General features: G+C 41.9%; 1 protein-coding gene across 1 annotated transcript; it reads left to right on the top strand.

Annotated features, from left to right (window-relative positions):
* Positions 1-132: 132 nt before the first annotated feature.
* PRLHR (prolactin releasing hormone receptor) lies at positions 133-9,651 on the top strand. The gene is made up of 3 exons (XM_005154504.3): positions 133-190; positions 2,641-3,849; positions 9,542-9,651. The coding sequence occupies exon 2, from the start codon at positions 2,773-2,775 to the stop codon at positions 3,805-3,807; it is 1,035 nt and encodes a 344-aa protein (XP_005154561.1). The 5' UTR covers positions 133-190; positions 2,641-2,772; the 3' UTR covers positions 3,808-3,849; positions 9,542-9,651.
* The last annotated feature ends 13,493 nt before the right edge of the window (positions 9,652-23,144 follow it).

The following is a 23,144-nucleotide window of genomic DNA, read 5'->3' as shown; positions in this document are numbered from 1 at the left end:
GACTCTTTCTATTCAAGCCCTTATTACATATTATCTTTCCAGGTCTCGGCAGTAGAGTACAGTTGAACTGAAGAAGTTTACCGCCTGAAGCCAAAACAAACAGAAAACCACTAACAGAAATAGGGTGAGAGCCTTCAAACAGAAGCTGTACTGGTTACTGGTTTCAGAGGTGAAGAAAATACAGCTGAAGGTAAGAGAAAATACAGGAAGATTCAAGTACTGCTTGAAATAAAAGAATCTTTAAGGTTACTTACAGTTTTTGTGAACCGAGCATTAAGGTGACCTTGAAGGCTGCTTTAGATGATGTTTTGGTTTATTTTTATTCTCACATAGTGAAGGATAAACCTTTTTCTCATAGAAATACAATAACAATATTTATTAGATCTACTCTGCAGCTTTTGGGAATGAAACAGAAAAATCACTCAGTTAAAATGTGATTTTCAACTATTATCTGTGCTCTGCCATTGTCATGAGGCTTCTTCCAGTGAGATGTGGGCAGTATGAAATCCATTTGCATATGCTCCCTTTTAATTTTTTGATGTCTTTTGGCTTACAGTAGAGACCACATCCAAAGCCTGCTGAAATCTGACTTCAGTAGGATTCAAATCAGGTTTAAATAAAGACTGTATTTTTCTCCCACATTAAGTTAAACAATTGCATTTGTGGGTTCTAGGAATTACTTTTGTAGCATGCTGCTTAACACCAAATAGTATGGGTGCCCTGGGTGTTGAAAGCAGTAGGAATCTCCCTTTTCCTTGCCTCTTTGCAACCAATACCTTCAGGTCCCTCTCCTGTTCTGGATTTGGGTACTCAGAGATAAATAGGTATTATATTCCTCTGGGTCCCATCCAGCTTAGGCACATGAGATTGGATTTTGACATGGAATATAACATCCCATTTTTTGTATAGGTCATAGGTAGGTTACTGCATCCATGAAGTGGAGGATGGCACTCTGAGGAATGGTTGTTCTCCCCTCAGGCTGGAATTATAGCTGTATTCCAGCCTATACCATAGTCTAACCATATATGCAATGACATGGAGTCAGCACTGAGGATGTTTGAAATGCTGATCCATCATGAGCCATTGTAAGAGAATAGCTCTGGTCTGAACATGGGCTACACAAGATTAGCTTCTGATTTAGGATTAGGAAAAGGATTACGACACAAATATATTTAAACTTGTGATTTATGTCGAATTACATAAAAACAGAAGAAGGATATGGTTCTGCTGATAGCTTCATAGAAAATAGTGGGTTAATATTTCCTTAGAGTAGCCTAAAAGACTTGGACATGAACTGTCCATTGAAACTGTGTCTAAATCCTTTGAGTGCCTTGCGAAACCCAGCAATGTTGTCTGACCTGAAGTATCCAGAAGTGGTTAGGCTGTTCCATTTATTTTTTAGTTTCCCTAACTGATGTAAATGGATCCCGTGCAGCTTCATTATTTTTAACCAGCTGAGGTGATGGTTTCAGAATTGGTTGGAATGGAAGAGAACTAAGGGAGAATTAGAGAAATAGGCTGGATGGGGATGTCTGCTTATATTCTGTAAGTACTTATCCTGATTTTATCTTTCCAATGTTTGCCCAAACAGAACAAGTACAGTGTGTTTTATGTACTGCTTATCACTTGTTGTCTGGTACAGAAAAGGTTAACAAACCTACTGCAGGAATGAAGAAACACCCCAAATATCTGTGGGCAGCTGCAATATTAGACACAGATTGCTGTAGTTCACTGCAGGTAAACCCGTAGAGCTCAGCTATTTGGGTGCTACTATTTCCTTTGAGATGATTGCATGGGTTTACTTTTAAAGCTGTGTAAACCCCATTGAAAACAGTCACAATGAGTGAGCAAACATTGAACCACCATTAGAAAATAAATTGAAATAAGATCCTTTGTGCTCTATGCTAAATGCACATTTCAAAGCCGAACTTCATTCACAGGTACGGAGCTGAGTCCCTCTAGTGGCATAAACATTTATTTGGCTTCGCATGTTATTAAAATTCTATTTTACAGTCTGTTATAGCAACGAATCCATAGGTAGCTTTTCTGGGCACTCTGAGAGCTGTGGCAAAGTAAATCTTGGATTAGATGCTATGCAAGCTCGTCTTAATGAATGTAAATTGATTTTTAAGTTGTGAGGGGCAGTTATAGGTGCACTGGAAGAAGGAAATATTTGAAAGGATATTCTAGAACTAATTACTACCAGTGAGAAGCACGCAAAGAGCAACGTAATACCCAGGGCAGCCAATAGGGATAAAAGCTTATACACAAATCTGTCATGACCTAGAAGTGAAGACTGTTTAAAAACACTGATCTCCACTTAGCTTGTAAATGCGCATCACCCTCTTTCTCACTCACATATATTCTCTCTCTCCCTGACACACACACACGCTTCTGGATTTGCAGAAGACAGACGTCTAGGGCACATTCTTGACATCCACAGGAAAATCATATGGGATTAAAAAACCACAGCAGTAAGTACTCACTGAATTACATGTTTATTAAGTGGCATGCTGTCAAAACCTAGATTTAATAGTAAATACAGGAGGACTTTAACAGAAATAGGTTGTATTTGATTTTCCTTAGGAACTGCTGAAAGCTGCCTCTTGAGGATTATAACTTCACCTTTTCTTTTTACAGATGCTTGTTTACTATCCATGCAGTAACCTCTGGACAGCCAGTAATCCATTCATTATCCACAGTGATTGAGTGCAGGAGTAGTGCAGTGGTAACCACTTCGCTCAGCTGACGGCAGAAGACAAAAGGAGGGAAATGATGAATTCGGACAATTTAACCTCCCAGAGCTTCCTCTCTGCGATTCACAGCAACACCAGCAATTTATTCTCAGGGCTCCAGTTTGTTCAGTCCTTCAAGCCACTCATCATCCCCTGCTACTCGCTAGTGGTTTTTATTGGTGTCATTGGGAACTACCTTCTCATTTATGTTATCTGCAAGACAAAAAAGATGCACAATGTCACCAACTTCCTGGTAGGCAATCTGGCTTTCTCCGACATGCTCATGTGTGCAACCTGCGTGCCCCTGACTCTCGCCTATGCCTTTGAGCCCAGAGGATGGGTGTACGGGCGTTTCATGTGCTACTTTGTTTTCCTGATGCAACCCGTCACTGTGTTTGTGTCTGTCTTTACCTTGACTGTCATAGCTGTGGATAGGTATTACGCCATGGTGTACCCATTCCGCAGGAGGCTCACAATCCCTATTTGTGCTTATATCCTGGCTGCTATTTGGCTGCTGAGCTGTACCTTGGCTGCCCCAGCCTTGGTCCACACTTATCACGCAGAGTTCCCAGAACTGGACTTCTCTATCTGTGAGGAGTTTTGGTTCCACATGAAAAGAGATCGCTTAGCTTATGCCTACAGCACTCTCATCATCACCTACGTACTGCCTTTGGCTGTCATTTCCCTGTCCTACCTGAGGATCTCTGTCAAGCTGAAGAACCGTGTAGTCCCTGGCAATGTCACCCAGGGCCAAGCTGAATGGGATCGAGCAAGGAGGAGAAAGACTTTTCGCTTGCTAGTCTTAGTGGTGGCAGCCTTTGGAGTCTGTTGGCTGCCTCTGCACATCTTCAACATGATAAAGGACATTGACATCAGCTTGATTGACAAGCAATATTTCAACTTCATCCAGCTGCTGTGCCACTGGTTTGCAATGATGTCTGCTTGTACCAATGCCTTCCTCTATGCCTGGCTCCATGACAGCTTTAGGGGGGAGCTGAAGAAAATGTTTGCCTGGAAGAAGAAGAAAATTGGACCCACTGCAAACTGCATTATGGCCAGTGTGGTGCTGTAAAAGAGAGCTGGTGGGAGTGCACTTCCTTAATATGGTAAAACTGTAAGTCTTTTCTGTTTCTGATTAGTCCTCATTCCTCACACTTGTCCTCAGGGCTCAGTTATAACAATGCAAGTCCCATGTGTAGCTTCCCCAGTACCTCCACTCCTAGTGGAGGAGAGGCAGATGCTATATCCCAAAAAAAATGCCTTTACTTTGACTGGATTTAGAGGTCAAGGTGACATTAAGCACTATAAGATACTCTTATGTAAGCTACAGGGATCCTTCTTGTAAAATATCCCCTTCAAAATTAAATAGCGGAGATTTAGGTTAGATATAAGGGAGAAATTCTTCAGTATAAGAATGGTGAGGTACTGGAATGGGTTGTCCAAGAGAGCTGTGAATGCTCCATCCCTGGAAGTGTTCAAGGCCAGGTTGGACAGAGCTTTGGGCGACATGGTTTACTGTGAGGTGTCCCTGCCCATGGCAGGGGGGGTGAAACTGGATGATCTTAAGGTTCTTTCCAACTGAAATATTCTATGATTCTATGCTTTCCACTCCTTCCTTAGGGGGCTGATTTTGACGTGTGGCAATGCTGCCATCAACTTTGATCTACAGAGACAGAGACTTTGATACTGTCTTCAGGAGCCCTTCTGAAGGTGTCTGTTTAGAGGTAGAACAGGCTGTTGACATTGAACCACGTACCGGCATTATGTGACTAGTCAAAGAAAGACTTGTCAACTGGAACAGAGTGGGAGGTGCTCTCTTTTGAAGGAATCTTTTGGGAAGAAACAATTTCCTTTGACATTTGGCTTTCAGTCAGATGAGGGAGTTAAAAGCTATAATCAACCTAATGGTTTCTAATTTCTTCCTTTCAAAACTGAAAATACGAGATAAAAATAAGTATATGGGACAAAGTTCTGACACAGAAAGCAGACATTATTGCTGAAGAGGTTTCTTCCAGCCTGTTCAGCCAGAATCTGGGGTGACATGAGGAACTGCCTGATACTGAGCTGAGATCGGCACAGGAAGCAGCACAACCCAGGGGCAGTTTTGGCCATGGTCTGCAAGGGTGTCTCTGACCACAGCTGTACACAGCCAAACTTAGGTGCTGTGAGGCAATACAAATAGAAAAGAGGGGAGAGGAAAGGGAGGATGGTTTCTCCTGCTGTGAAACTGTGAATATCCGTTTACTCATCAGCATTCAGTAAGCTTAATTGGGTTAAAAAATACACAGATTGCATATGAACACACTGGGAAAAGTGTTGGGAAAACATCTGAAATCCCTATTCACAAAATTCCTTGGGATTTCAAGCTGTTCTGCTGCTAGTAATGAGGAACTAAATAGTAGAAACTGATTACAGGGACACTGAGTCAAGTAGATCCTTTCAAAGTGAGCATAACTTACGTTCACTCTGTGATTAAGTGCATCTATCTGCACTGCTTACCTTGATTTAAAGGTTTGAATGACCTATTAAAGCACATTTCGCTTTTGCTGAATTTTAGGAAATTGTTTTTCCTTCAAGCTCAATACAGGAAGTTACTGCAATAAATGGAGATTTTGGAAAGGCAAAACCCCCCTTCAAACAAACCAAGCAAAGTTTATAAGCTTTTTGGCTTTTGTTTCAGGGCCCTTTCGAAGGCAGCAGAGTAGAACACCAAGTAGAACACTGCACAAAGCAGCTTTAAATAATAAACTTCTGATATTCAGAGATTTTTCTTCTATGGAATTGGTTACTTCAAGCTGTTGTTTTGTCAGTTTGTAAGGGTTAATTAGCATTGAGCTGACCCATAATGTTTACAACCTCACGCACTAAATACAGACAGCACTGTAATACAGAGTGAGGCAAACCCCAGCAGCACACCTGGGAAGACTCCTGTTACCACAGCAGGCCTGGGTTGATTTCCTTCTTGCACATCTACCCACATTTGCCAGCACTGCAGTTTGGCTTATTAATGTTCTCTTGACTGTTAGTGACTGCAGATTGCTGCTGCAGAGAGCTGCACAGAGCAAACAAGAGGGATTTAACTCTGTTTCTTTCCTTTTCCCCTCAAGAGGGAAATGAAGGGCTGTCCAGTTCATATATTGTTCCCACAGTGATGTTCCACTGGGAACATCTTGCTACCAGCAGCCCCCGGAGCTGCTGCTACAGCAGTGCTGAGGTCTGCCATCTCAAGCAGGTCTTCAGAGTGCCCATAACAGCAGGCACCCCCATTTAAGTGCTGGTTTAACCTGTACATGTCTTGAATCTGACAGGACTTGTATTTGCAGCAGAAAGCTCAAATCCTGCCCCTAGTTCTCAGATCTAGGTTTAGCAGATGCACACCGAAATGACCTCCATTCCCCAGCTGGGGGCTCCTGAAGCTCCTTCCCTCTCCTCAGCAGCCCCCCAGCACATCCCAGTGGTCCTTCAAGGTCGTTTTCCCAGCCATTCCCTGCATGGTGCACAAAGGTGATCCAGCTTTAAGCAGAGGGAGTGGGGGTCCCACAGGCTGGTGGGGACTGAGACACAGTCACATTTGCTCAGCCCCACCTCCGAATCAAGCCCCAAGGATCCCTGCTCTATGTAATTACAGTTTTCTCTGATACCCAGAGTAATAAACAATAATAAGATTTAGAGGCACATTGATGCGCTTCTTTTATCCAGTTATGCAAATAATTATGTTAAAAGCCATCATGCGAAATGTGGTTGCTCATCTCCAGCCCCCTCTGGGGAACCGCTGTGGTTCTCCGGGGGGAACAGGGCTCATCACTGCAGTATTTTTGGTGGGGTATTATTTAAATTACAATGTAAGAAATCATTGCAAGCTTTGATTTTATAAAGCAGCCTGGTTCAAACCTTGGTGAACCTGTTAACTTTTTAGCTGTTTCTTGCTTACATTTGAATCCAAGGACTCACACACCCCGAGGGAGCTGCTCTGTAGGGATGGAACAGGACATGTCTGAGCTGAGGTATGGCAGAACGCTCTCTGCTCCTTGTCCAGTGGGATTTCATTCCTGTTGTTTATATTTACCCAGAGACTTTTAGTAGGTAGAGACTCAGGCATTATGCATTTTACAGCATCAAGTGCAAGCTGTTTCTGATGGCTCCTCAGACTGTTCCTAAAGGACAGTCCCTGGTAAACACTCCTGGATGTACTGTGGAGTTGGTACCCATGCTCTGTGGTGGTGTTTTTAGGTTGCTATTAAATGCATTAGCGAGTAAGTGGGTGATCAGAGCATGGTGAGTTTTGGCTTTGGAAATGACAACCTGCTTAGGACCACATTTATTTGTTGTAAAAGTCATCCAGATTTCACTGGGGCTAAACTTCTACAGCTCAGAACCCTCTGAATATCTTAAATGTGGAGATTAATAGAGATAGAGAAGGAGCTGATGCAGAGAGGTGGAGGAGAATGAGATTACCTCACTTAAAGTGAAGAACACAGATTTAGAGAACAGGAATCATAGAATCATAGAACAGTTAGGATTGGAAAGGACCTCAAGATCATCTAGTTCCAACCCCCCTGCCATGGGCAGGGACACCTCACACTAAACCATATCACCCAAGGCTTCATCCAACCTGGTCTTGAACACTGCCAGGGATGGAGCATTCACTACCTCCCTGGGCAATGCATTCCAGTGCCTCAGCACCCTAACAGGAAAGAATTTCTTCCGTAGAATTACAGGAAACTATTCTGCATAGCTGTTAGAAGAATTCATAGAGCATTGTTCTAGCAAACACTGTATTTCCAATGTTTATAGATGCAGAAATTCTTGCTCAAACATAAGCTACTCCCTATGGTTAAAAATGGGAATGGTATTAAAAGGCAATTCACTCAGGAAATACATACAGTAAATCAGTATTTGATCAGGAATTAAAAACCAAATTAGATGATAGTGAATAAAGGTCACTAAATTTGAAATCAGGCAGCCAAAGAACAACAATAGATAATCAAACCTCAACTGGGGTCAGGTAGAGTTGGTTTCTCCCCTACCTTGAAAATGATGGCTTAGAGCAGGCACTAAAGACTAACTTGTTTGTGCAATGCATTGCTTTAAATAATTTTTCCTTATGCGTGGATGAAGACCATTGAGAGAGCTGTATTTGTATCATTTTGGGGGAATGGCAGTTTATCTGGGATGGGCAAAAGCAGATCTTGCCGTAAGGCCATCACTCACAGGAGCTCAGCTAGTGCTTCCCAGCTGATAGACTGGGAAAAGCAGGTATTTTTCCTACCAGATGAACAACAGATGCTCTGTACAGTTTTAATTGAGCTAATCTTGTGTGTTGAGGTGCAAACACTGAGTTATAATTAGATGTCTAAGATTATGCAGCCTACAGATAAAAGCTGAATATGGTGCACCTGCAGCTGGGAAAAAGCCCAGCCCAACTAATTGGACAGAACTGTACAATGCATCCATCAGTCTGCCCACCAGATAAGGAGATAGCAGAGATAGATAGAAACAAAGTGCTGCTGGTAAAGAAACTGCTGTCTTTGTCACTGCATGAAGAAATAGAATACAGACTTTTACCTCTAAGCCCTTTTCTCTCACTGCCCACATCTTTCTTGTTTTCTCAGGAAAAACAGTTGCATTCCTCCTCCTTCCCTGGAGAAAAGGTTGCTCGAGGGTCTAAGCAAACATTTCTGCCTCTTAGGAAGTTTACAGAAATCAGGGAGGCTTTCTAAAATGGAAATCACCCTTTTTTCCCTTAAACTTCTTTCTACAAGCAGAAATAGGCAATTGTGCCTGACACAGTCTCTGCACCTAACCGTTTGCTGTGCAAAGCTGCTGCAGGTGGGAGGAAACCTGGCCTGTCTGCCACTTGGAGCACTGGCTTTTGTGATTACATGAAGTAAATGTCCCTCCCTGTACACAGTGACCCCATTCTGGCTCAAAACCATCGCTAACTCCTGTTCTTTGTACCCAATTTCCCTCCACATCAACAGGAGTTTGCTCTACTGAAAGTCCCAGAGAGCCACTGCAGATGCATCAAAGGTACCCTGCCCACATTGATGGGACCTTTCCTTCCGATTCCTGTTTCAGGAGCAGGTTTTAGGTACATTCTTACCCTGTACAGATATAAACAGATGGGACTGTTTTTTTGCAGGCTGATTTCAATCAAATATTGTACATGTTTCTGTGCTTCTTGCTCTCCCATCCCTCCCCAGACTTTTGGAAACATTGATGAAGTAGTCAGTAGAAGCAGCAGCCCCAAAGGATGTTGATATCTTGGCAGCTGTCTGAAATCAGGAAGAACACTAGTGGGTTTTTTTGGTGCTCCCCAAGGAAGGAAATGACAAGGCAAAGTGCTCTCTCTTTTAGGGACCTACCTGGGATTACACAGGGGATGGTGTAAATGGTTCAGAACTGGTTATGAGATGGCCAGGCTGCCTCCCTGCAGGGTAAAAAGTGATGGCTTAAGGGCACAAAACTCAAATATATCCTTTGAGAGTTATGTCTCTTTGGGAGCTAAAAGTCTACTCTCTTTGGCAAGAAGCCGACAGGACTGACTTTCTTGCTTGTTGCTGCTTATTTCCCTTTTCTACAGCCTGCTTCATCAAACTAACTTAATCAAGCTAGTAATTGATACAAATAATAAAACACACACTCAGGAGCTCCCTGCTTTGTTTCTCCAGCCTGTTGGAAATCAATTTGGGATCATTGCTATCTATCTGCAGTTGACTGGTCTCTCTGTTCTTCGGATCTTGTTTATGTTAATTGTCACCATTATGTTGTAATTTCCTTGTGTTTTGGCTTTTTTTCCTCTGCAGGGAACGAAGAAAAGGAGATGATGGCTTTAATTCCTACATCTACATTTCCTACATTTCCATTAGGCACTGGAGATGTTTCATCAGCAGCTAGCAGGTCTGCAAAGAGAAGCTTTCTGCTTTCCAGTGTGGCAAAGAGATCTGCTTCTCCTGCTGAGCACAGTTCTGGGTTTCCAGATAACGTGTTGGAAAGGCCATCTGAAGTTCACGGCATCAGGAGGGGCTTTAGTGCTGTGGTCTGTGAGATCCTGGTGATGTGTGTGATGCCAAGGATCACTTTTATGCAGCTCAAAATCACACCAGCAACATCATCAACAAAGTGATGTGCTCAGCTGGAGGCAGCTGGTGATGCTGTGAGGCCTGACAGTACAAGATGGCACTCTGCCTACAGTTTCTCAGCCATGAGGACTTGTGTTCAGTTACCCCATCACACCTATGACAAGACAGGTCAATGCTCTACTGAAAACATGACAGCCAAATGACATGGTAGCTGTGATGGACTGACATAGATTGCCATCAGTCACAGCTGCATTTGGGACTGGGATGGTGAAGCAATGGATTGTATTTTAAAACAAAACTGGCTTGGACCTGTGGAATCAGGGCAAGAAAGAAAACTAGAAGCAAGTAGAAGACTTAGACTTCAACTATAACCACCCAAAGGCGAAACCTATAATCCAGAGGCTGTGTTTCTGTACAAATGTAAGAGTTACTCAAGCCTTCTTGTGAGTGTGGTCCCTCACTTGCAGTGTGCCAGTTCAGTGTATTGGCTTTATTGCATCTTTCCTCCCATCTCTCACTGAGGGATCCCCATCCCATGCAGTGAGTTTGAATAGGGGCAAGCCAAGAGTATATGTGGCTGTTAGTATGAGGTCCATGTGTGCAGAGCCAGTAGTGTACGGTCCAGAGACAGATAAGTTGAAGGCAGATACATTTTTGATAGGTTTTTTTAACAAAAATAAGTGAAAGTTGGGGAATAGGGTCCTGAGGCAAGTGTCCAACCAACCCACCCCTCAGCAGCTCCGAGGATGCAACTCTGGGGGAAGCAAGATAAAAGTAATCCAGATTACATGTACAAGAGTTAGGTAGGAGCTACATCACTGATGAGAAATCACTTTTTGGGTCCCTATGTACAAAGTATTTTGAATCCTTAAGACGACCAAAGCTTGAACACCCAGCTTTGGAATGATTTCTCCCTCAATCATTGAATCCTTTTAAACATTCAACATCTGTTGTTAATATGCACAACTTAAAAATGTTAAAAGTAAATTTGAAGCCATCTGAAGCACTAGACATAGCATATGGCAGTCCTGTGTAATCTTATCAAGTCAATAATATTATCATTGTGAATCACTTCTTCATTAGCACACGTATTCATGGCTGTTGTATAAATTAAGGTTTATTTGTAAAAGCCTTTCTAGCACCCATGCGATATACCCTTGTCACAGCCAATTGTAAATTGGTTTGATAGTACTTTTGCTTGGAAAACTGCCACAAACTGAGGACAGAAAATGCAGGGAGTTCAAACACCATCACCAAGAAAGTGCAGGGAAGCATTTGAAGGCCTATGTTTGACTGTAGTGACAAAAAAGATGGATTTCTTTATTTTTAAAGCATTGCGGAAAACACTGTTCCAAACACTTCTCGCCCCCAAAAGTTGCCTACAGGTCTCACAAGTTCTGCATGCTTTCATAGTTCATAGCATTCTACTTTTAATGCTAAATGAGGAAATACGTTTTCAGTCAAAATGGCACTACCCACCTGCAAAAGCTGTTGACTAGGGAGAGAGCGAGGACATAAAACACAGGCCAAACTTCAGAGGTGGGGAATAAAAGCCAGACTGCTTTTCTTGGCCCTGAAGTCATTAAATTATTGGCTAAGGCAACTGTGCATTGAGGAGCTGTCTTTCAATCATATACGGAGGAGATTCACTTCCTCCTCCCAAGTATTTTAAGAAAAGGTGCCAGGTCACGTTGCGCTTCTCATCAACCAACATTCCAAGTCCTTCTCCTCAGGGTTGCTCTCTATATAGTCTCCTCCCAGCCTGTATTTGTGCTTGGGATTGCCCTGACCCAGGGATAAGACCTTGCACTTGGCCTTGTTGAATTTAGAATCATAGAATCATAGAACAGTTAAGATTGTAAAGGGCCTTAAGATCATCCAGTTCCAACCCCCCTGCCACAGGCAGGGACACCTCACACTAAACCATATCACCCAAGGCTTCATCCAACCTGGCCTTGAACACTGCCAGGGATGGAGCATTCACAACCTCCCTGGGCAACCCATTCCAGTGCCTCACCACCCTCATAGTAAAGAATTTCTTCCTTATACCCAATCTAAACCTCTGCTATTTAAGTTTTAACCCGTTACCCCTTGTCCTGTCACTACAGTCCATAGTGAATAGTCCCTCACCAGCATCCTTATAGGCCCCCTTCATGAGGTTTGCATTGTCCCAAGTCTCTAGGTCCCTCTGGATGACATTCCTTCCCTCCAGCATATCAACTGAAGCATACAGTTTGGTGTCATCAGCAAACTTGCTGAAGTGGTGAAGTGGCAAAGTAACTAGTGGCCTTAGGCTGTATCTCTTTTCTGTACACGTGAATTTTATGATGAAGCAAAAAACAAACCCCAAAACATTTTAAAGGAATGGATTAGCAACAATAAAAAAGTGGTTCTTAAAATGCCTTGTTTCCTGGTGATCATTTTTAGGATGGGTAGAAGTTGTTTTAGTGCTTGCACAGCACTGAAGAAGGTATATGCTAGTGAAATATTTGTTAGCTTTCTAAACTATTATGGGTTTGCTGAGTGATCAGAAAATCACAGAAGATTTGAGGGCAAGAGGAAAATGCACAGGATTTTTAGTGCTAAAATGAATTAGCTGGACAAGCTCAATGTGCAATGTGGTGTTCAACAAACAGCCTAATTTACAGTGCTAGCTATGCTGAAAATAGCGATAATTAACCAAGCACTTTTATTTCCAGTTCTAACATGAGGTATTTGAAAACAGGGTGGAAGGTGGGTTGGCGAAGGCCAGACTGGTACAAGAATAGTCTTAAAATTGCTGGTGGAAATGAATAAAAACTAAATGGAGAGTGTCAGAACAGCTTTCTAAATCTGAAACTATTCATATTCAAATACTGAGACTTGAGGAGATGGATAAAGGTAACATGGAGGTACATTGTTTTGTAATTCACCTATTTAAAAGCAGTTGCAAAAGTAGCAAGCTCTACAGATTGCTCTGAATTGGAGATATGTGACACATGGATCTGCAGTTTGATCTCACTTTTTATTGCAGAAAGTCTTACTTCTTTGAGACACAGTTTTGAGCAGTGACAACTGTGTCCCTATTGTCTCTTCTTAGATGGAGTCAAGAGATTTAACCAAGGTACTATGATTTTCTGCCTGTAGATAACAGTTCCAAAATGAGCTTAGTTGTCTCCCCACATGATTTTAATTTGACAGTCAAAGCATTACCAGAGGATAGAAAGCAATGACTCATATAAGTAGAAACTCTTGCTAATGCCTCACTTATGGTAGCTAAACCTTTTTAAACCCGAAAGGAATGACAGAGGACTGCTGGGAGCTTTGAAATACTCTGTTTAATCTTTGCCAAGCTGAGGTGTTTTCGATGGAACTACAGCTCTTGTAACCTGGAATTTACGCCTCCTGCATTGGGGCTAGGCAGCCCCAGAGCACTGATAATTCAAGGGAGAGCAACCAATGCTCTTTTAGAAAACAATTGTGATGCTGTGTTCCCCTCCCCAGCCTGACCATTATTTCCCCTAATTCTGCTCAAGTGATAACCACCAGTGGTGGTGGTAATGGATGTATCTGGGTCATGATGGCTCCATCTGACTCAAAGTGGATTCAGGGGAGACAGATAACACAACAGCCAAAGGCTAATCTGAGCAAAGTGCACCACTCCAACCATAGCGTTGATCAATGTCCCTCTCAAGCCAAGATTAAAGAAACCCTAACTCCAGTAGTTGGCATGCAAACACAACTATGAGTCAAATGTCATACTCCATAAAGACCATAGAGCCCAGGTCCAATGAGCTCTCCTGCAGTCAGCAGGCTGTACATGAGGATCTCTCCTTGAGTAGCGACACCTCTTCAGGTTACTCCTCGAGGCAGAGATGTTCCTTGCTACAAGAGAGTCTCCATAAGTGATTAATAGCATGCTACAAATAAAATCTTAGCTAAGTGATATAAAGGACTGATTGCAGACACATAACCCTTTAGACATAAACTATTTACTAAGTCCAAGACTAAGTCTGGATCCAGCTACATCTGGACTCCTCTCTGAGAGTCCTTTCTGAGCCTCATGACTCCACAACAGGGTCTCCCTGACAGTTTATTCTGATCCTGCCCTCTGTGCAGTAAATAATTGAATGCTCCTGCCATCAAATCTTGCTAAATCATTGTTGCATTTAGTATCAAACTTTGTTCCATGGCTGTTTTATATCAATAAACATATTGCTACTATACTCTCTTATGACTGAAGAGTGTCACTTCATCCACGACCATACTCTATCCTTGTGAGCTGATACTTCACTTTTAATCACTATGACATGCTTCACTGTTGAAGCACAAGGAAGACATTACTTACAACAAAATACAGCAGAGTTTAGCTAAGCTAACTTCTTTTATTAATGGCTAGGAATCCATCAGATATTTATTATCCACTGAATCTCAACCCTGCACATATTTATATATAAAAAGTGTTAATTAACCCTTTGAGAATCAAAGGGAGAACAATAGTTTCATTTAGTTATATAAGCCACAGTGTTGATAAGCTGTCACTGAAAGCTGTGTCACAGCTGAAAGGCAGAGAGAAGTCTAAAAGGGACCTAAAATGACTGTGACTCAGAGCACTTACACACTGTAATGTGCCTGGTTTTATATATGTCTTTCTTCTCCTGAGGTACATTTGGACAACCTTTCAGAGCAGAAGACGAGTAATACAAGTTACACTTCAATGACTACATGGAGCACCACCAGCTACAGTCACACTTTGAACTGTTCCCAGGTACCTGACAAGCTTAGTCCCACCTCCATCCATATCAGCAGTAGTCTTGATTTCAGACCAGGAGAATGGGAATTTTACAAGGGGTTTCTACCTTTCCTTTCTCCTGCTCTATATCAGTAGAAGGAAAACAGAATATGAGTGAACTTCCAACCTGTTAGTGTCCTGTTCCATCATACTCCTGAGTTGTTTTTTTTAATTTATTTTATATTTTTCTACAGAAAATCAGAAGCCCTCAGGGTGCAGCAATACCCAAATCCATGCACATTGTTCACTTCCTAATAAATGGAGGAGCCCAAGATCTCTCCTCCTAACAGCTATGGCAGGTAAAAGTTTGGAGTCCATGAGACACAAACCATGAAGCAGAGCATAAGTATATCTAATTACTATCTTAATCCAGAGCTCAAACAAAACTCTAAATCAGAGCTAATCAGTATATTAAGCACCATCTACTTCACAGGAAATTAATATCGGCTTCCTTTCAATATTCAGCATTAATACATTTAATAAAATCGATAGATCCTTACTCACCAAAATATCTTCATAAGTTATTCTTTGTTTCCCTGGAACCTACTCATCAGCTGTTTTCATCTTAATCCCTTCTACATCAAAGAAACAAATCCTGTTTTCCTTACACCCCAGCACACCTTACATCCTATTTCCTAAGAGGACTTACCCTCTTGATGAAGGCAGCATCCTCCCATTACTATCAGCTAGCCCTCCAGCACCTGCCCAACAAGGAGAGCCTTTAAATAGGGCACCCAGGGACCCCATGTAAAACACTTGCAGTATTGCTGCAGGCTGGGTTGGATGGGAGTGTTGCACAGATAGCTCACTAAGCAACGAGTTTCACAAGGTTGTGTTATTAGTAGATGCTATTACCTGAAGTCAGGTAGAACCCACATGTGTGAGAGGGTGATTAGACTGATAGTAATAGAGTAGACTATTAAAACAGAAAAAAAACCCTAACAAACCCTCCTAACCTGTTAGGGAAATAAATACTAAAGTGAATGAATGAAGATTTATTATAAAGATTTGGGGGGCATGAAGCAAATAAGGTTCTTAATCTTCCCATTTCCCCTGGAGAACTAAAATGCTGGTCCCATGTTGTTATATTCTGTCTAAGAAACTTTATCCTTTAATTTTAACAGCTGTCTCAACAGGAGATACTGATAGCCCATCTTTTTGGTGCCTGCTGATCCTGGGGCTGTTTGGAGGAAGGATGGATCAGTGCAATCAGTACAAAGCTAAACTCATTCCTACTTAAAACTGGCTTTTGCTCTAGGGTCTGTGCCAGCAATAAGTAAGAGCTCAAGTTAACACCAGCACTAGGTGTTAGCTTCCTTTTTAATCGGTACAGTGAATGCAAGACCAATGTTCTCTTGGTGGCAAACAACACTAGGAGACAGCTGGTGAGCAGCAAAATCCCAGTGAGCAGTGGGCACCAGTTCTCTGTTCCCTCAGTCTCTGCATTCTGCTGTGCATTGACTGAGCATCCACATTGGGGTTTGGGTACTGCCAGAGGGCTTTGGAGTTTGTCTACTTTCACTATTAGGGGAACTGAAAATCCAGCTGGCTCAATCAAACATCAAGTACTCTGTTGTGATGGAGCCTGCTGGCCTGGTCTGAGCTGCATTCTGAGTGGTTCCTTTTTGCCCCGAACTAATGAGTTGCTTCACCTCCTCATTGCCAGTCAGCAAGGACTGAGCCTCCCTTGCTGAGGTGCCTGCTACCACTGTACGTGCCATCTCTTCTCCCAGAATGGGCACACACCAGACAGATATTTGGTCTTTCATGGTCTCTTAGCATAGCACTTGAGAAGAACTCCAGGAAGAAGAAGAAATTATGGTCTCAGGGTTGTTAAGACTATATTTATTTACAAAAATACAACACTTTCCTGTCTTGACCTTGTTTCTTTATCCTTGGGGATGGGCAGAGTTGTGACCACGCATTCACTGTGCATCCAGATTTAATGATGGTCTTTATTTACAGACCGTCCCCGCAGGCCCAGACTGCAGCAGTGTAGCCTTGCACCTCTGCACCATATAAAATCATTGGGATGTCTTACTTGGGAATACTGGGCTGGGCATAAACCTTTTCACTGACTTCAGATTTCATCCTCATGGTTTTATTATCCCTCCTTTTTGTTTCAAATGGGTCTCTTGTTCCCAGTGATATTTTCTCATCTATTTCCTCTTTCCCTAGCCACTTAAAACAGACTATTTGAAGATCACCTTAACTTTAGATTACGTAGTTTGTCTTCCACTTGCAAATCTCTTCAACTTGTACAAGAAGCTGCAGGATAGCAGGCTCCTGATGCTGCACAACCTGGCAGGCAGCCTCCCATCTGTATGCTGCTGAACTGCTGGAGCAAGAAGACAAATCAATACTAATTAATGGTCCCCTGGAAAGTAAATGATTGTTCACAGCGTGCACTGTAGCAAGGAATCCTGTAGGCTATTTTTGCCTTTGATTTATCATGTCATATAAATAAGGGTTTATATGTGTAGCCTGGAACCTAGAATCTATTGCTTACAAAGATCATAGCTTCTGTTGAGATAAAAGGAGCCTACAGACCTGAGAGAAGGGCTGGTGGCTTTTATTCCATGGATGCAGAAGATAAAGTACTCATTTCAGCTGTCTGTTTGCTAATTTATAGCAGCTCCCAAGGACTGAAACGCACACAAATATATTCAAGAGCTCAAGTATTTTGTGGAGTATCCCAATTGACCACCCATTTCCTGCAGGAAGGATGCTTTCCTGGTATTTGGCCTTTCTCTCCAGCAGACAGAGCTAGAATATAGCTAGAATAAGAGAAAATTAAGTTAAAAGTCAGAAAAGATGGCTAGTGAAGGTTGCCTCTCACAAGCTATAGCAGGAATATCTGCTTTCTTGTGCCTGCACTAAAAGCTTCATGGAAGTGCTGAATCAATTGGTGTTGCACCGGCTTCATGTGCAACACCAGAGGGAAGGTTCAATAGTGGCAAGTTGTAGAAAAGGGATTGTTAAAATGTGTCAGGCAGATTTACAGATGGTCATTTAGCACTTTCAGCTTCTGGGAAATGAGTTAGTGCCATTAGCAAAGGCAGGGCCCTTCCTTTATTGCAGTCCCTTCCAGCAAGGTTTGTTCTCACAAAACATCAGCAATTTTGTTTAATTGCTCTGTGAGAGTACATGATGATAGGAAATGGATCATTGTGCGCTGGCTCAAATGCATGTTTGAGTGTTGTGCTGTATGAATGCCACTTCATTATAAGCATGCATCATGAGTTCTGCTCAGAAAACAGTATCCCGGGATGCAGTGGTGATTACCTTCATTTTGCAACACCACAGGAAAACATTGGCTCATGTTATGCCCATGGCTTTCTATAATCTTGGATCAATGGAGTTTCTATCTGTATTCCATCTCTTATTTGTGCTATTAATCACTCTTGGCAAATGCACATCCTTCTGCTTGGTCCTGTAATGCAAGGTTTCATGCAGTGTTTTCATACTATTTCTCCAACTTACCTTGCTGACTTGTTTCTAGTCCTGCCCTTAACGTACTTGTATGTCCTCCTACCTTTGTTTCCTAGACCTTTAACAGTATAACTCTCTATTGAGAGAACTAGTAATAAAGCATTTTGAATACAGCCAACTTCCTGACAGTTATCTGAGGGGCACATTAATTACATTATTTTATCTTGACCATGAGCCACTGATAAGTGCTACATTTTCATTTGTTTGCCATGTTTATTTGGCCTGTTTGTCCTGTGCCATATCAGGGTTTCATGTAGAGTGTATTTTCCTACCTTTTGAATGAGAAGGTCTTTAGAGAAGGTACAAAGTGCATTCTGTGATTTTAGGTGGTGTTTATTGCTTTCTCTCCATGCAGACCTGCAGCCTATTGAGAAAATGAGATGAGTTTGCTCTGAGAGGATTTGTAGTTGACAAATCCATTTTGACTCTGTCTCATTCCTTTGTTTCCTTTCATGTGCTCACAAAGATTTTGTGCTTTCCAAGGTTTTTCTGTCATTTGAAGATAAGCTGACTGATAGACAAATCCTTTATTAGTCTTTGCCTTCTGTTCTTAGAAACTGAATGTATTTGCCCTTTTCCAGCCTTCAGATGCTTATTTACATTCCATGACTTCCCTAAGATAACCCCATTCTGATATTAATTCTGCCATATATTTTTGCAGTATCCTGGTATAAAATCCATCAGGTGCAGGCAGCGTGAAAACTTCCATGTTCTAAGTGTGCTGATGCCTCCTTGAGCATTTCCATGGAGAGATCCTACTGCTCTGCTGCTGCAGCTTGCATTAGCCAGTCTTTGCACTCTATCTCTCCTCTGGGAAATGCAATACAAGACACAGAGAACTTTGGCTTTCTTGGCTTTCTGTGCTGATGACTTTCCTTCTTCTGTTGCTAATGATCAGTAGTTTGCTGGTCTGTCTCTCAATGCATATTCAGATTTGCTTCTTGCTAATCCTGTTCTCTTTTTGCAAAACCCTGTTTTGCACTTTCGCTCTTTAAGATCTTCCCTCATGTTCTTTGATACTTGCCTCAGTCGCCTCATTTAGTCACTACTTTCTGTGTGCATCTTCTCTGTGTTTAAGGTGAATGAAGAACTCATATCTTTCCCCCACATTTCAAAGTCTTTCCACCTTTTAATTGTGATGTGCTGAGAAGGTGTCAATGTCAATGTCAGTGCTCAATAAAAAGTGCTTAAGAGTGATTCAGAGCTCTGCCCCACTTTACTCACTCACCCATTAAAAATCTTTTCCTTCTTTACAGCATCCTTAATAAAACAATTTAAAAGCTCATATACTTGAATCAAAGTGGCTTGTAAAATCCTTACAGGAATTATTCCCTGTTTTTAATTTCTTTTGAAGGGAATTTTTTAGAAAGAAACTTCTATTCTATCATTACTGTATAGAAAAGGAAAGCAAACCCAAATGTCCTTCAAAAATATGAAATGGGAGGGATTTTTAGTGTTTCTTTTGTGTGTGGCTTGATCCTATTCTCCTTAGTAGAAAGTAAGATGAGCACTCAGCAGGGGAAACATAAAGGCATCTCACTTGCACTTCTCTCTCTGGTGCTGGCTCTTACTTGCAGCCTTGCTGTGGGAGAAATCCAGGCACAGCACATGCTTTGACCTATCATGCCACGATATGGCAAATAGGTACAAACATCCCCATGGTGCTTGTAGCTGCTTTTTGTGCCTTAGTCACCCAGCAGCACGGTTAGAGACACTCCTCTGATGGTGAAATGGAAAAGGAATAGGTACATGGGTGGAAAGGGCACAGAGGAAAAGAGGGGGAGGATCCCATTCCTCACCATTTACTGCTCAGGATGTTATGAAAGACAGAAGTCCTTTGACAGTGCCTGCTGAGGGGAACAGTGGAAAGTCAGGAAGTCTGCCACTGCTTTAGCAGCTACAAAGCTCTACCCATGCTTTCTCAACCCTCTTAGCTAAGGACACTGTGGGGCAGGGTAGGACAGCACGCTTGACCTATTCAGATTATGTTTAGACATTAAATTACTTCATTGTCTTTAGCCCATTCTTGTTTTATTACCCAATAGGTTTACATGCTGAGGTGGCCACTGACGGCTCCTGGGCAACCCAGGTGATACTGCAAGAATGGGACCCTGCAAGGGGTACAAAGACCTCAGTCTGAGTCAGTATTAGTGAAACACTAACACGAATTACAGCATGTCGGTAAATGCTTCCCACAGAGATGATTTACTTTTCCAAACGAGACCTTTCAAAACTCTTCTTCCTCAAAATACAAACCAGAAATACAGACACAAACACAAAACAATACAGACAGATGAATGAGCAAGAGCCTGGCTTAATGTTAAGGGATTGTAAAACACAAAACAATACAGACAGATGAATGAGCAAGAGCCCAGCTTAAAGTTAAGGGATTGTAAACAGATTCTAGCAAGGACTTAAATATTAGTCATGATAATACTTTTAATATTAAAGTTAAAATACCATTGACCAAACCCACCACCTGCTTTCCCTCTGAAGGGTGTTTCTGAGTTATCCCAACAAAAAGGAGGCCACAAGCTCATTAACAAATACAGACTGAAAACATGATGTTGGGAAAATTCTCTTAAGTTTGCTTACCGTGAGAATCTTTAATGTTTTTCAAGCAATTGAAGTGAACCTGATGTTTAGATGTTGATGTTTAATTACTCATTTGAGTAATTAAAATGATTAAAGCTGTCTTGAAATCCAGTGTTTTGCAATAACACTTTGAGAACGGCTCTTCTCCTCCTAGTGAAAAAGTGGGTTTCTTTACATCTTTCCAAGTTATTAACGACGGGGTCACACATTTTGGCACTTCAGGCCTCACAGAAGATACATCTTAAAAGACCCCAAACTGCAGCTGTTTGCTGTCCTACCATGTACACCAGCCCTCGCTTCAGCTGTAGAAGTTAGCCATGACCTCGTTTGTCGAGCAATGGGTGCTCTTCCACTGCCACCTTCTGGCCATGGCCAGCAGGACTTGAGCGAGATGCTAATGAAAGAATTACAGAATCATTAAAACATAATGAGCAAAAGATTGAGTCAAGGGTCCTTTACTTTCTGCCAGCAAAAAGCCCCCTCACCGTAGATGCTCTCTTTTGGTCAGAACTCAAAATACAGTAATTTTGTATAGACTTTTAATCTTTTTAGCAATCTGAGTTTTCAGTTAAAATCCAATGCTATGACATAGACACTGTGAGCTAACAGTGGAAAAGACATTTTCAGTTATACACAGCTCAAGTCTGAGTTATTACTAAAGTACAAACCATGATGTTAATCTGAAAATGAAGGAAAGGTCTATGTCTATCAGTGACTGGCTATGTCCCAGCTAAGCAGAGCACGAACAACTTACACCAGCATAAAAAACCTGCTGTAACAATTGTAATATACTTTCTAATGTTCAAAGCTTTATGCCTGTGCCTGTATTTTAGGGTATTTCTTTTCTTAATTTTTGTATTCCTGTAATTCTCTGTATTGCCTCAGGTGCTTATTGGGGAAGTGATGACATTTCTAACATGAAGAGGTGGATTTTTTTTTTTTGGCCAGGGCCCTAAGGAAGTTGACCACAGCCATGCTGGAACATCGTACATCCTTGTGTACTTACATGAACTACCTTCATTCACACACAGATTTAACCATGTTCTTGTTCTTTTGCAGAGCTTTGGGTTTGCATCTGCTGGGACATAGTGTCAGCAATTCATCTGTCTCTGGAAGACAACACTGGGTAAAATTCCTGTGCTGGAGTAAGTGAGCCTAGCAGTGAGAACAGCAGTGCTATTCCCCCAGCATCACTTGCCAGGCAGCATACAAAAGGGATTGGGTCTGAGCCCTTTGAGCTGGTATTCCCACACCTCTGTGGAGCCAGCGTATACTAGAAAGTATGACAACCATTGCCAGGTCTCATTCTTCCTTCTGCTTGGTAGGAATTACAGAGACAATCTGCTTTCCTCCTTCTTTTCTCCAAACCCAGCTCTATTTGGACAAGAGCTGAGCTCTGATGATCACCTACTTGATTATGAAACATTGCTTTTCCTTTGACTGGGAAAGCTCTTTGTGCTCATGACAGTGAATATGGTCTGGGTTTCATGAACTTAGAGGTAGAAATAGGCAACAGTTCTTGATTCTGACCATATTTTACTGTTACAGACATGTGGCATGGTTCACCCATTCAGCGGGGGAGAAGTGTATTTTGTTCCCATCCTTCTTGCATTTTGGATGCAGAATTTAAACTGATCTATCAAGAAAGGCCAGTCTCCAGCAGGTGTCAGTGGAAGCTGCAGAATGGAGAACCACCACCAAAGCCAGGCTCTATTCACCTCTCACTTCTACAAGGTGCTCCCAGGCCCAGTGAAAGAGTGAATGCTCCATTCTATAATGAAATGTTAATGTAAGCAGGTTACTTAATTACATTTTTCCTTGCTTGAAATAGAGATAGAATGGAATGTTGTGGCTGTCAGAAGGGAACAGTGGTGAAGGAGTTAAATCATTAATTGAAGGGACACTACACATACTTGAAAGTTTGAATTATTGACCCAATTTGCCCCTATTTCTACAGCGAGGCAAGTGTTTCTGACTTTACTCTCTGGAGTAGTTCTTGTACAGCACAAATGTGCAAAAGGGCAGAGATAAGGTTCCATCAGTAGCTTAAATCAGCTCTGATGCTCTGTCTCATTGGATCCAACAAGTGCAGGTTGCTAGAAAGCATTACATGACTGAGAGTTATAGGTTAATCACCCATTTGAAAAACATAAGTAATTGAATGCTCATTTGAGGAAGTAAGAGATGAGGAAATACCATTGTCACCTTGCAAAGGACCAAAAGAGCTTTATATCCCCCAATTTCCACACTGAGAACCTTCCACTGTGCTTTTAAAGCAATTATTAAGAGACACCTCACTTGTGAAGAGCTAACCTCAGTTGGGAAGAAACACTTAAAATGGCAGCAATAGCATTTCCATGAGACAATTCAAATAACAGGTACCCTACAGCATAAACATGGGGCTGTTTTGAACAACCAATGTGGTGTATTTCCCCAGAAGGTTTCATTAAAGCAAGTTCCTACCCCATA

Source organism: Melopsittacus undulatus, chromosome 4, assembly GCF_012275295.1.
Source record: "Melopsittacus undulatus isolate bMelUnd1 chromosome 4, bMelUnd1.mat.Z, whole genome shotgun sequence".
NCBI lineage: Eukaryota > Metazoa > Chordata > Aves > Psittaciformes > Psittaculidae > Melopsittacus > Melopsittacus undulatus.
Note: the sequence above shows the minus strand (reverse complement) of the source record. Positions and strands in the feature narration are given on the sequence as shown.

Coding starts and splice junctions, on each gene's coding strand:
- PRLHR (XM_005154504.3), top strand. CDS start 2,773: ATGATGAATTCGGACAATTTAACCTCCCAGAGCTTCCTCTCTGCGATT.